Source organism: Schistocerca cancellata, unplaced genomic scaffold, assembly GCF_023864275.1.
Source record: "Schistocerca cancellata isolate TAMUIC-IGC-003103 unplaced genomic scaffold, iqSchCanc2.1 HiC_scaffold_1167, whole genome shotgun sequence".
NCBI classification, from domain to species: Eukaryota; Metazoa; Arthropoda; class Insecta; order Orthoptera; family Acrididae; genus Schistocerca; species Schistocerca cancellata.
The window spans coordinates 155,459-170,637 of record NW_026047166.1 but is presented as its reverse complement, the minus strand read 5'-3'; the positions used below and the strand labels follow the sequence as shown (position 1 = coordinate 170,637).

Here is a 15,179-nt window from a genome sequence, read left to right as displayed (position 1 = left end):
AAAAATTCAAAGGCATCGTCCAATATGCCCTAGACAAGTATGTTCCGAGTAAGGGTGTAAGGGAAGGGAAAGATCCACCATCGTTTAATAGCAGTGTTAGAAAAGCGCTACGTGAAGAAAGAGCACTTCATCTCAGATTCAAGAGCAGTAAAAACCTAGCTGACAAACAAAAGCTGAAGGATGGGAAAATGAGCCTAAGAAGAGCAATGATAAAAAAAATTGTTCAAATGGCTCTGAGCACTATGCGACTTAACATCTATGGTCATCAGTCCCCTAGAACTTAGAACTACTTAAACCTAACTAACCTAAGGACAGCACACAACACCCAGCCATCACGAGGCAGAGAAAATCCCTGACCCCGCCGGGAATCGAACCCGGGAACCCGGGCGTGGGGAAGCGAGAACGCTACCGTGCAATGAGAGAAGCTTCAATGATTTTGAGGGTAAGACGTTGTCGAACTACCTGAGTAAAAACCCTAAGAGATTTTGGTCGTATGTAAAATCAGTAAGTGAGTCAAAATCATCTATTCATTTCTCTCAGCGACCACACCGGCTCCGGGAGGGAAGATAATAGAGAGAAGGCCAAAATACTGAATTCGGTCTTCCGAAGTTGTTTCACCGCGGAAGACCATAACACTGTCCCTCCTTTCAATCGCCGCACGAACATCGAAATGGCGGAGACTGAGATAACCGATAGCGGAATTCAAAAACAAGCTACAATCGTTTAGTAGCGGAAAAGCTTCAGGACAAGATGAGATACCTCTAAGATTCTATAAAGATTATGCGAAAGAACTTGCTCCCCTTCTAGCAGTAATTTATCGTAGATCGCTTGAGCAACGAAAGATACCTAACGACTGGAAAAAATGCGGGCACGGGTCATTCCCGTTTTTAACAAAGGCCGTAACACAGATCCACACAACTATATACCTATATCGTTGGCGTCAATCTGTTGTAGAATTATGGAACATGTTTTCTGCTCAAGAATTATGACGTTTTTGGAAAAATAACAGCTTATCTATAAAAATCAACGTGGATTCCGCAAACAGAGATTCTGCGAAACTCTACATCTGCATCTACATCTACATTTATACTCCGCAAGCCACCCAACGGTGTGTGGCGGAGGGCACTTTACGTGCCACTGTCATTACCTCCCTTTCCTGTTCCAGTCGCGTATGGTTCGCGGGAAGAACGACTGTCTGAAAGCCTCCGTGCGCGCTCTAATCTCTCTAATTTTACATTCGTGATCTGCTCGGGGGGTATAAGTAGGGGGAAGCAATATATTCGATACCTCATCCAGAAACGCACCCTCTCGAAACCTGGCGAGCAAGCTACACCGCAATGCAGAGCGCCTCTCTTGCAGAGTCTGCCACTCGAGTTTGTTAAACATCTCCGGAACGCTATCACGCTTACCAAATAACCCTGTGACGAAACGCGCCGCTCTTCTTTGGATCTTCTCTATCTCTTCCGTCAACCCGATCTGGTACGGATCCCACACTGATGAGCAATACCCAAGTATAGGTCGAACGAGTGTTTTGTAAGCCACCTCCTTTGTTGATGGACTACATTTTCTAAGGACTCTCCCAATGAATCTGAACCTAGTACCCGCCTTACCAACAATTAATTTTATATGATCATTCCACTTCAAATCGTTCCGCACGCATACTCCCAGATATTTTACAGAAGTAACTGCTACCAGTGTTTGTTCCGCTATCATATAATCATACAATAAAGGATCCTTCTTTCTATGTATTCGCAATACATTACATTTGTCTATGTTAAGGGTCAGTTGCCACTCCTTGCACCAAGTGCCTATCCGCTGCAGATCTTCCTGCATTTCGCTACAATTTTCTAATGCTGCAACTTCTCTGTATACTACAGCATCATCCGCGAAAAGCCGCATGGAACTTCCGACATTATCTACTAGGTCCTTTATATATATTGTGAAAAGCAATGGTCCCACAACACTCCCCTATGGCACGCCAGAGGTTACTTTAACGTCTGTAGACGTCTCTCCGTTGATAACAACATGCTGTGTTCTGTTTGCTAAAAACTCTTCAATCCAGCCACACAGCTGGTCTGATATTCCGTAGGCTCTTACTTTGTTTATCAGGCGACAGTGCGGAACTGTATCGAACGCCTTCCGGAAGTCAAGGAAAATAGCATCTACCTGGGAGCCTGTATCTAATATTTTCTGGGTCTCATGAACAAATAAGCGAGTTGGGTCTCACACGATCGCTGTTTCCGGAATCCATGTTGATTCCTACATAGTAGATTCTGAGTTTCCAAAAACGACATGATACTCGAGCAAAAAACATGTTCTAAAATTCTACAACACAGCTCGCTCTGTTCCTCCATGAGATCCACAACGCAGTGGACAGCGGCGCTCAGGTTGATGCCGTGTTCCTCGATTTCAGTGAGGCATTTGACACCGTCCCGGATTGCCGTTTAATGAAAAAATACAAGCTTACGGAGTATCGGAGAAGACCTGCGATTGGATTCAAGGCTTTCTTGCAGATAGAGCTCGTCACGTCGCTCTAAACGGAATAAAATCGGCAGATGTAAAGGTAATATCCGGAGTAGCGCAGGGAAGTGTCATAGGATCGCTGCATGACCTAGTAGAAAGCGTCGGATGCTCTTTAACGCTATTTGCAGATGATGCAGTTGTCTTTATCAAAGTAGCAACGCCAGAAGTTAGTAAGAAATTGCAGAACAACCTGCAGAAAATTGATGAATGGTACAGGCTCTGGCAGTTCACTCTGAACGTAAATAAATGTAACATATTGCGCATACATAGGAAAAGACATCCACTACTGTTCAGCTACACTATTGGTGACAAACACCTGGAGACAGCGTCTGCCGTAAAATACACTACTGGCCATTAAAATTGCTACACCACGAAGATGACGTATTACAGACGCGACATTTAACCGACAGAAATAAGATGCTGTGATATGCAAATGATTAGCTTTTCAGAGCATTCACACAAGTTTGGCGCCGATGGCGACACCTACAACGTGCTGACATGAGGAAAGTTTCCAACCGATTTCTCATACACAGACAGCAGTTGACCGGCGTTGCCTGGTGAAACGTTGTTGTGATGCCTCGTGTAAGGAGGAGAAGTGCTTACCATCACGTTTCCGACTTTGATACAGGTCGGATTGTAGCCTATCGCGATTGCTGTTTACCGTATCGCGACATTGCTGCTCGCGTTGGTCGATATCCAATGACTGTTAGCAGAATATGGAATCAGTGAGTTCAGGAGGGTAATACCGACCGCCGTGCTGGATCCCAACGGCCTCGTATCACTAGCAGTCGAGATGACAGGCATGTTATCCGCATGGCCGTAATGGATCGTGCAGCCACGTCTCGATCCCTGAGTCAACAGATGGGGACGTTTGGAAGACAAGAACCATCTGCACGAACATTTCGACGACCTTTGCAGCAGCATGGACTATCAGCTCGGAAACCATGACACTTAACGCTGCATCACAGACAAAAGCGCCTGCGATGGTGTACTCAACGACGAACCTGGGTGCACGAATGGCAAAAAGTCATTTTTTCTGATGTATCCAGGTTCTGTTTACAGCATCATGATGGTCGCACCCGTGTTTGGCGACATCGTGTTGAACGCACATTGGAAGTGTGTATCATCGCCATACTGGCGTATCACCCAGCGTGATGGTATGGGGTGCCTTTGGTTACACGTCTCGGTCACCTCTTGTTCGCATTGACGGCACTTTGAACAGTGGACGTTACATTTCAGATGTGTTACGACCCGTGGCTCTACCCCTCATTGGATCCCTGTTAAACCCTACATTTCAACACGATAGTGCACGACCGCATGGTGCAGGTCCTGTACGGGCCTTTCTTAATACAGAAAATGTTCGATTGCTGCCCTGGCTAGCACATTCTCCAGATCTCTCACCAATTGAAAACGTCTGGCCAATGGTGGCCGAGCAACTGGCTCCTCACAATACGCCAGTCACTACTCTTGATGAACTGTGGTATCGTGTTGAAGCTGCATGGGCAGCTGTACCTGTACACGCCATCCCAGCTCTGTTTGACTCAACGCCCAGGCGTATCAAGGCCGGTATTACGGCCGGATATGGTTGTTCTCGGTATTGATTTCTCAGGATCTATACAACCAAATTGCGTGAAAATGTAATCACATGTCAGTTCTAGTATAATATATTTATCCAATGAATACTCGTTTATCATCTGCATTTCTTCTTGGTGTAGCAATTTTAATGGCCAGTAGTGTATCCAGGCGTAACTATCCAGAGCGACCTTAAGTGGAATGTCCGTCTCGAGCAGTGGGAAAAGCAGGCGCCAGACTCAGATTCATCGGAAGGATCTTAAGGAAATGGAACTCATCCACGAAAGAAGTGGCTTATTAGACGCTTGTTCGCCCGATTCTTGAGTATTGTTCATCTATCTGGGATTCCTACCAGACAGGACTGACAGAGGAGTTAGAGAAGATCCAACGAAGAGCGGCGCGTTTCGTCACGGAATCGTTTAGCTGGCGAGAGAGCGTTACGGAGAATCTAAACGAACTCCACTGGCAGTCGTTATAAGAGAGGGGTTGTGCGCCACGGAGAGAGTTACTATTGACATTTCGGGACAACACTTTTCAGGAGGAGTCGGACAACATATTACTCTCCCCCACATACATCTCGCCTACTGGCCACGTGGAGAAAATTCGAGAAATTAGAGCCAATACAGAAGCTTACCGACAATCATTCTTCGGAGGGATCAGATAGTAGTACCGTAAGTACCCTCTGCCACACACCATTAGGTGGCTTGCGGAGTATGATGTAGACGCAGAGGTACATGTAACAACCCCCTCAAACGCAAACTTCTTGATCGGTCCTCGTCGTCCGGCTGACAAACCTGATTAAGGAATATTGTACTTGCTTTTGTTTTTGCGGAATTTTCCTAGTTCTGGATCACAGCTAAACTGATTGCAGATCCCCTCGAATCTTATTCTGAAACCATTAACACATTTCCATCATATCGTTACATTGAGAATAAAACATGAACGTGTCCACTGTTAACATCATCATAAGTTATTCTAACGATTCACAGGTTACTGTCACCATTCCTATCTTCATTTGATCCTGACCCTGCTTGCGTCTTATACATTTGGAATAATAATAATAAATGGTAGTACTGAAATAATACACCGCAATAACAATACGTATTGCTCCTTCCTATTTTGTTCTCTCCGTCCACTCTACCTTCCATAGGTGTTTTTAGAATTCCTTTTCCTTGGAGTATTTGTTCCACTCAGTTTCCTTTCCTTTTCTTAACCAGGTTCCTGTATCATTTCCATTACTTCACTGCTCTTCACTTTATCTACCTATTCTACTTTTTCCATCCTCCACAAAATCCACATCTCGAACGTTTCTATCTTGTCCGTTTTTCTTTCCTTCAATGTCCACCCTTCACAGATAAGCACCCCACCTGAAGCACTTGATCAAAATTTTCCTGAACTCCAGTTCAACTTTACTGCATCACAAAAGCTTCTTTTTCAGGAGAGCTAACTTTCCCATTACAGATCTTGATCTTATTTCCGTTTCACTGGCCTGGTTAGCAGCTAGCAAGCACCCCAAATATCTGTTGGGGGAGAGTGTTGTATAATGGAACACTTTTCAGACATAGGCTCTGTAATAGAAGTCTAATATATTTTCTTATGTCATTCTGAAATGACGACATTCACTTTATTTGTACTGCATTTTTTTCTGAAATTACAAAAACGATTCCGGGAAAGTAAGGTTTTTCTAAATGTGAAAAACTGTTAAAACATACAACATTGCCATAGATCAAGGAACAAATATTCTATTAAAGATAAATAATACTGCAATCGAGAAAATCTTCTCAATTTGTATTTAATAAATAATGTGTTACATTTTTACTCTGCTTCAAGCCAATAATCAGTAAGTTGGAAGAAGTATTATCTAAAACCAGTTACAAGATAGAAACATTTTGAAATATAAGCCATTGGTAACTAACACAAATATCCATTGTCGAGACAGGGAAAATGGCAGAAGTCATTAAAGAAACTTTGTTTATTTGGCAATATCATCTGTGCCATGGTAGAAGACCTTTCAATTCGAGGTGCAAAATGGTGCATGACTGGAAGTATGGCTTAAACGTCCACACGTTCTGTAGCTAGTTTTAAGAATATACAGAGTTTTCCTTACGACAAAACTCTGTACTCCAAGAGCAGACCCAGAAGAAAGCCACTGCGACCATCGAGAAACCGTTAGTTTTTACATTATGATGCGGTACCATAATCATAAAACTTTCATGCTAACTGACTCTTGCTGCGGAAGCGTACACAGTTATAAATATCTTCCAAATAGCTTTAATATGTATATCATACGGCATTTAATGTGTAGGACTCATAATATTTACAAAGGCAGCACAGTACACAACCTCGTATCTCACAACTACAAAAACAACAGAAAATGCTTAAGGTGGTTTGTTGTGCATGTTCCTTCATGTGATTCTAAAATTGGTCACTACACTGAAACACCGATCAGGAAATAACATGTCTTTCTGTATACACTATCCTTCAGCTACGACACTTTCTCTTACAGTGCGATAAGTTCAGCTTGACCTTCTGTTGTTTTCACTTTCATATTTTCTTTGTCATGAGCTATACATCTTAGTTTAATTTGTATTAATTTCAGTTCTGTTCTCTTGCAATGCTTCTTAAAGACTGCACGGTGTTCTTTGAAAACATATTGTTCTACCTTCAAGCAGTACAGTGTCATCAGAAAATCTGATGCAATTGATCTTGTGGCCTTCTATACATACTTCTTTTTCCTACACATACTACTTCTAGCATCTTCATTATCTAGTCTTTGATAAACATGGTAAACAGAGTGGCTGAAAGACAACTACCCCTATTAACTCTTCTTCCGAATTCAAATCTAGCTGCGATACCATTTTTTTTAGCTTCTTGGCTGGTTGCTGCTTTGTGTATAAGTCCTTACATAGTCTCTTGGCCTTCCAATTCACTTTCTAACCAATTAATTAGGTTGACAGAGGGTTCGCGGCCGTGTGGTTTCGTGTGTCTCGCACTTTGTACTGACACGAGCAACGCTGTGATATCTAGTGCATGGATCTTAATACTCTCAAATGTGACATACACAACATAGATTTGTTGGTCATTCTTCTTTAGTTTCACCGTTATTACTGTTAAACATAAATTATCGTGAAATCACAGGCTGACTATTTTGCTTTGTAGAGGAAGAGGCACAATCTTATAGCGTTCTTATTTAATTGACTTTTGTATGACTGTTAATTCCAGTGGTTTCGTATTATTTCATTGCACGTATTCTTCGCATGTGCTTTGTTCACTTTACCTTCGTTAGGCTGAAGTGCAACAGTTACAGCCATCACTTAGCTAACAATAATATATTTGATATTGTCTCAACAGCATGTAATCTGTAAAAATTATGCCATAGCGTGTATATTATTTTAATGCATGGCATTAAGTCTGTAAATATTTATTTTATTGATTTTTAATAGGTGTTGCATTAGTCTGAAACTACATTGTTTTATACTTTAGAAGAACCCTTGCATTTTTGAGCTTGGTAAGGACAGCAAACGTTTGTAAAATAATAGAATTAATTGTATTTATATTCTGAGGAATACGTGATACGTTTGTGCCGCACTTCATCTTAATCTGAGAGCGGCGTTCCAGCAGTTTTACATTAACTCTTGATGACGCCACGATTTTTCTTATAGGTTGTCGCAATAAAGGTTTCTGTTCCCTTCCTATTTTGGTAAAAATCGCTATTCACGAGTATCTTGATAGCTCGACAAAGTATTGTACCTTAAAACATCTAATTGTCAGTGCTAGCTAAACAGACAGTATGAATACCGTGGAAAGTGGGCTTGGTCTGGATTTCACGTGATAGCAGAGATAAACATTGTCACCCCCACTTTTCACTGTATTTAGGCCACTCTTCGACGTGTGACTCGTCAGTCGGCAAGTCTCAGCACAACCAGGAGCACCTCCGAAGATGTCCAACGTAGCCTTGGACGAAACGTCAGGGATAGAAGAGTTCCATGGACCTCGAGCATTTTAGCCACCCACAGCAAAGGAGATTGTGTGCTGTTTTATGTAGTGAACTCTTGTTTAACCAATAGCATGCAAGGATGTTGTTTCCAAGTGGATGGCGTTGTCGCATGTCAGCAAAATGCCGAGCTGTAAGCTGCACTTCCTTCCACCGGACTAGAGGCCTTGTGGCATACTGCGCCATATTAAGAACATTCTTTACCCATTACATCACATGTGTTAGACACATCCACCCTTAACTTTTTTAAAGCTGGAAATTCTCGTAGACAATAAAAAGTTTGGGAAACTAATGAGTCTGGAACACCTTTCCCAGCTCGTAATAAGCTCCCTCAGTTTCAAACCTGTTACTACGTAAAATAATTTTCTTAGCTATTCTCAATCACATTTTATCAATTCTCACATTTTATTAATAACTAGTCTATCATTTTTAGCATATTCTGTCCATGTAGTTTTTTTTTTTTTTTTCATCAGTCTACTGACTGGTTTGATGCGGCCCGCCACAAATTCCTTTCCTGTGCTAACCTCTTCATCTCAGAGTAGCACTTGCAACCTACGTCCTCAATTATTTGCTTGACGTATTCCAATCTCTGTCTTCCTCCACAGTTTTTGCCCTCTACAGCTCCCTCTGTACCATGGAAGTCATACCCTCATGTCTTAGCAGATGTCCTATCATCCTGTCCCTTCACCTTATCAGAGTTTTCCACATATTCCTTACCTCTCCGATTCTGCGTAGAACCTCCTCATTCCTTACCTTATCAGTCCACCTAATTTTCAACATTCGTCTATAGCACCACATCTCAAATGCTTCGATTCTCTTCTGTTCCGGTTTTCCCACAGTCCATGTTTCACTACCATACAATGCTGTACTCCAGACGTACATCCTCAGAAATTTCTTCCTCAAATTAAGGCCGGTATTTGATATTAGTAGACTTCTCTTGGCCAGAAATGCCCTTTTTGCCATAGCGAGTCTGCTTTTGATGTCCTCCTTGCTCCGTCCGTCATTGGTTATTTTACTGCCTAGGTAGAAGAATTCCTTAACTTCATTGACTTCGTGACCATCAATCCTGATGTTAAGTTTCTCGCTGTTCTCATTTCTACTACTTCTCATTAACTTCGTCTTTCTCCGATTTACTCTCAAACCATACTGTGTACTCATTAGACTGTTCATTCCGTTCAGCAGATCATTTAATTCTTCTTCACTTTCACTCAGGATAGCAATGTCATCAGCGAATCGTATCATTGATATCCTTTCACCTTGTATTTTAATTCCACTCCTGAACCTTTCTTTTATTTCCATCATTGCTTCCTCGATGTACAGATTGAAGAGTAGGGGCGAAAGGCTACAGCCTTGTCTTACACCCTTCTTAACACGAGCACTTCGTTCTTGATCGTCCACTCTTATTATTCCCTCTTGGTTGTTGTACATATTGTATATGACCCGTCTCTCCCTATAGCTTACCCCTACGTTTTTCAGAATCTCGAACAGCTTGCACCATTTTATATTATCGGACGCTTTTTCCAGGTCGACAAATCCTATGAAAGTGTCTTGATTTTTCTTTAGCCTTGCTTCCACTATTAGCTGTAACGTCAGAATTGCCTCTCTCGTCCCTTTACTTCTCCTAAAACCAAACTGATCGTCACCTAGCGCATTCTCAATATTCTTTTCCATTCTTCTGTATATTATTCTTGTAAGCAGCTTCGATGCATGAGCTGTTAAGCTGATTGTGCGATAATTCTCGCACTTGTCAGCTCTTGCCGTCTTCGGAATTGTGTGGATGATGATTTTCTGAAAGCCAGATGGTATATCGCGAGACTCATATATTCTACACACCAACGTGAATAGTCGTTTTGTTGCCACTTCCCCCAATGATTTTAATTTGTTACCACTTTTCATATCTCGACACATGGTTAACCTTTTTCCAGAAGCTGCCATATATAATTAAATAGTAAACAGAAAATATAATAAATTCGCCATATCGAGTCCCTTTGCCATCTAAGGAGATCTCTTCACTTATCAGATATTCCTTGTTTAGATGGGAGTCATCTGAAGTTCCAATTGAGGGACAGTTCATACCGATACTGTTGTTAAAAAAAAAAGGCTCTGAGCACTATAGGACTTAACTTCTGAGGTCATCAGTCCCCTAGAACTTAGAACTACTTAAACCCAACCAACCTAAGGACATCACACAACACCCAGTCATCACGAGGCAGAGAAAATCCCTGACCCCGCCGGGAATCGAACCCGGGCGTGGGAAGTACTGTTGTTACCTTCCCTCGCCAATACTGGGCAGTTCAGCGAGGCCCGCCCCGGTAGCTGGGTGCTGCCGGCACAGTAGCTCATCGTCTTCAGTCGGAGGGCTGCTCGCCCTCTGTAATAATAAAAAAAAATTAGTGAAGGAATCGATGATCAGCATGAACAGATGTCTTAATACATCCGCCCAGACCAAACGCAACGAACAATACCGAGCAAAATGAGAAAAAAAGGCGGTCAGCGCGACTGAATGTCAATCCTAAGGGCCCGGGTTCGATTCCCGGCTGGGTCGGAAATTTTCTACGCTCAGGGACTGGGTGTTGTGTTGTCCTGATCATCGTCATTTAATCCCCATCGACGCACAAGTCGCCGAAGTGGCGTCAAATCGAAAGACTTGCACCCGGCGAACGGTCTACCCGACGGAGGACCCTAACCGCACCACATTTATTTACTTTAGTTCAGTGAGATTCTCTCCAGTCGCCATCAGATGGATCAATTAGCAACTTATTATGCAGCGTGTTATAATTTTGTACCACAGGTGTCATGGAGATGATATCGAAACGATCATAACGAGTGAAATATGCTACTGGCCATTAAAATTGCTACACCAAGAAGAAATGCAGATGATAACGAGTATTCATTGGACAACTTTATTATACTACAACTGACATGTGATTACATTTTCACGCAATTTGGGTGTATAGATCCTGAGAAATCAGTACCCAGAACAACCACCTCTGGCCGTAATAATGGCCTTGATACGCCTGGGCATTGAGTCAAACAGAGCTTGGATGAGGTGTACAGGTACAGCTGCCCATGCAGCTTCAACACGATACCACAGTTCATCAAGAGTAATGACTGGCGTACTGTGACGAGCCAGTTGCTCGGCCACCGTTGACCAGACGTTTTCGGTTGGTGAGAGATTTGGTGAATGTGCTGGCCAGGGCAGCAGTCGAACATTTTCTGTATCCAGAAAGGCCCGTACAGGACCTGCAACATGCGGTCGTGCATTATCCTGCTGAAATGTAGGGTTTCGCAGGGATCGATTGAAGTGTAGAGCCACGGGTCGTAACACATCTGAAATGTAACGTCCACTGTTCAAAGTGCCGTCAATACAAACAAGAGGTGACCGAGACGTGTAACCAATGGCAAACCCATCCCATCACGCCGGGTGATGTTGCCAAATACGGGTGCGACCATTATGTTGCTGTAAACAGAGCCTGGATTCATCCGAAAAAATGACGTTTTGCCATTCGTGCACCTACATTCGTCGTTGAGTACAGCATCGCAGGCGCTCCTGTCTGTGATGCAGCGTCAAGGGTAACCGCAGCCATGGTCTCCGAGCTGCTAGTCCATGCTGCTGCAAAGGTCGTCGAACTGTTGGTGCAGATGGTTGTTGTCTTGCAAACGTCCCCATCTGTTGACTCAGGGATCGAGACATGGCTGCACGATCCGTTACAGCCACGCGGATAAGATGCCTGTCATCTCGACTGCTAGTAATACGAGGCCGTTGGGATCCAGCACAGCGTTCCGTATTACCCTCCTGAACGCACCGATTCCATATTCTGCTAACAGTGATTGGATATCGACCAGCGCGAGCAGCAATGTCGCGATAAGATAAACCGCATTCGCGATAGGCTACAATCCGACCTTTATCAAAGTCGGAAACCTGATGGGACGCATTTCTTCTCCTTACACGAGACATCACAACAACGTTTCACCAGGCAACACCGGTCAACTGCTGTTTGTGTATGAGAAATCGGTTGGAAACTTTCCTCATGTCAGCACGTTTTAGGTGTCGCCACCGGCGCCAACCTTGGGTGAATGCTCTGAATAGCTAATCATTTGCATATCACAGCATCTTCTTCCTGTCGGTTAAGTTTCGCGTCTGTAGCACGTCATCTTCGTGGTGTAGCAATTTTAATGGCCAATAGTGTATAAAATAAATATTTTGGCGACAAAAACAAAATTTGTTTGCACCAAACATGGTCTCAGATACGCTATAGAACTTCTCTTCGAAAGTAATGAAGCTGTTTTTCGGCTATTACCTAGTCTTTTTCTCTACCTATTCTTGTGTGTATTTTGGACAGCAAATTATGATTTGCTAGACAATTATCGTCTGGTACTCTCCATATATATGTGTGCGCATGTCTTCTTCGCTAATGAGATGATAATGTTAGTCTGGAACTGTCATGGGAAGTCTCCCGTTTCTTAGATACTTGACATCAACTAAAGTATAGCCTCCCTTTAGCAGTGTCACTGCCTAGTGAGGAATGGAATCAAAATCCATAACTGTTGGCTTGTGTAACTTCGTACTTCACATTTTGCTCAGTGTGAAACACGTATGAGCTTATTAGTAATGAAAGTCATTTATTTGAATTTTTGATTCAGACTGAACATTTTTTGAGTCGAAATTCATGCTTCAGTGCCTTCTTTTCTTAGAGTGTTTTCGACTGCTGTAGTTACTAAACACAATTTCTTTCGGTTTCCTCTTGAAATGTAAACATTATTTAGAGATTTTAATATTCGACGTGTACAGCTGAACTGTAACAGATTACAGTCTGACTAATAGTGCTAACTGATTCAAGATGATTGGCAGATACAAACAAAGGCATTTTCACAAAGCTGAGTTATTTTCATGTAGCCGTTTCTGAAATTTTACGGGCATTATACGCAGTATCGTTTTCAGACGGTAACAAAGATGCATTTTCGGTTTGTCATAGTTTTCACGTTTTCTGAGTACTTATGTCTGTAATGTACAATATGTTATCACGTGTTCGTAGGTACACTATCCTCTAGGTAGAACATTCACCTCTACACTATGTTCCCTCCACCCTGGTCAGTACATACAGGGTGTTTCAAAAATGACCGGTATATTTGAAACGGCAATAAAAACTAAACGAGCAGCGATAGGAATACACCGTTTGTTGCAATATGCTTGGGACAACAGTGCATTTTCAGGCGGACAAACTTTCGAAATTACAGTAGTTACAATTTTCAACAACAGATGGCGCTGCAAGTGATGTGAAAGATATAGAAGACAACGCAGTCTGTGGGTGCGCCATTCTGTACGTCGTCTTTCTGCTGTAAGCGTGTGCTGTTCACAACGTGCAAGTGTGCTGTAGACAACATGGTTTATTCCTTAGAACAGAGGATTTTTCTGGTGTTGGAATTCCACCGCCTAGAACACAGTGTTGTTGCAACAAGACGAAGTTTTCAACGGAGGTTTAATGTAACAAAAGGACCGAAAAGCGATACAATAAAGGATCTGTTTGAAAAATTTCAACGGACTGGGAACGTGACGGATGAACGTGCCGGAAAGGTAGGGCGACCGCGTACAGCAACCACAGAGGGCAACGCGCAGCTAGTGCAGCAGGTGATCCAACAGTGGCCTCGGGTTTCCGTTCGCCGTGTTGCAGCTGCGGTCCAAATGACGCCAACGTCCACGTATCATCTCATGCGCCAGAGTTTACACCTCTATCCGTACAAAATTCAAACGCGGTAACCCCTCAGCGCCGCTACCATTGCTGCATGAGAGACATTCGCTAACGATATAGTGCACAGGATTGATGACGGCGATATGCATGTGGGCAGCATTTGGTTTACTGACGAAGCTTATTTTTATCTGGACGGCTTCGTCAATAAACAGAACTGACGCAAATGGGGAACCGAAAAGCCCCATGTTGCAGTCCCATCGTCCCTGCATCCGAAACGATTACTGCATCACGCTATCTGGACATTCTTCGTGAATTTGTGGCGGTACAAACTGCCTTAGACGACACTGCGAACACCTCGTGGTTTATGCAAGATGGTGCCCGGCCACATCGCACGGCCGACGTCTTTAATTTCCTGAATGAATATTTCGATGATCGTGTGATTGCTTTGGGCTATCCGAAACATACAGGAGGCGGCGTGGATCGGCCTCCCTATTCGCCAGACACGAACCCCTGTGACTTCTTTCTGTGGGGACACTTGAAAGACCAGGTGTACCGCCAGAATCCAGAAACAATTGAACAGCTGAAGCAGTACATCTCATCTGCATGTGAAGCCATTTCGCCAGACACGTTGTCAAAGGTTTCGGGTAATTTCATTCAGAGACTACGCCATATTAATGCTACGCATGGTGGATATGTGGAAAATATCGTACTATAGAGTTTCCCAGACCGCAGCGCCGTCTGTTGTTGAAAATTGTAACTACTGTAATTTCGAAAGTTTGTCCGCCTGAAAATGTACTGTTGTCCCAAGCATATTGCAACAAACGGTGTATTTCTATCGCTGCTCGTTTAGTTTTTATTGCCGTTTCAGATATACCGGTCATTTTTGAAACACCCTGTAGATGTACACTTAGACGCACATGTAGATAGATGTAGGTGCTGACACCCTGTGAGCGTTGGCGGTGCAGTGGACGACAGTGCGGTGCCTTCTGCAGGCAGGGCAGCCTGCTGGTGCTGGAGAACTACACGTCGGAGGCGACCAAGGAGCAGTCTCTGGGCACCATCCAACACGAGGTGGCGCACCAGTGGTTCGGGGACCTGGTCACCTGCGACTGGTGGAACGCCCTCTGGCTCAACGAGGGCTTCGCCACTTACTTCCAGTGGATCGCTACCGATGTGGTGAGTTCCCACGCGCTGCTGTGCAGGTCTCACGACGCGTGTTCTCACAGCGGTCGCAGAGAGTGTTAAGGGGCTCCGGAACGCCCTATACTTGCAATGTTAAAATAACGCTTATAAATTACATCTTTCCTCGCAAAGTATTTAAGGTAGGAAGTTGAACTTTTCACAGATAATTTATTGGAATATGGGCTACAACGTAACGTAGGGATTTTACAAAATTTTAG

At 43.4% G+C, this 15,179-nt stretch overlaps 1 protein-coding gene across 1 annotated transcript in view; it reads left to right on the top strand.

Moving 5' to 3' along the window:
• Positions 1 to 15,179, top strand: part of LOC126160940 (aminopeptidase N-like) — a 123,728-nt gene that overhangs the window by 72,706 nt on the left and 35,843 nt on the right. Inside the window, exon 7 of the mRNA XM_049916940.1 lies at positions 14,772 to 14,955. Within this exon, the coding sequence (XP_049772897.1) occupies positions 14,772 to 14,955 (184 nt within the window). The remainder of the gene's footprint in view (positions 1 to 14,771; positions 14,956 to 15,179) is intronic.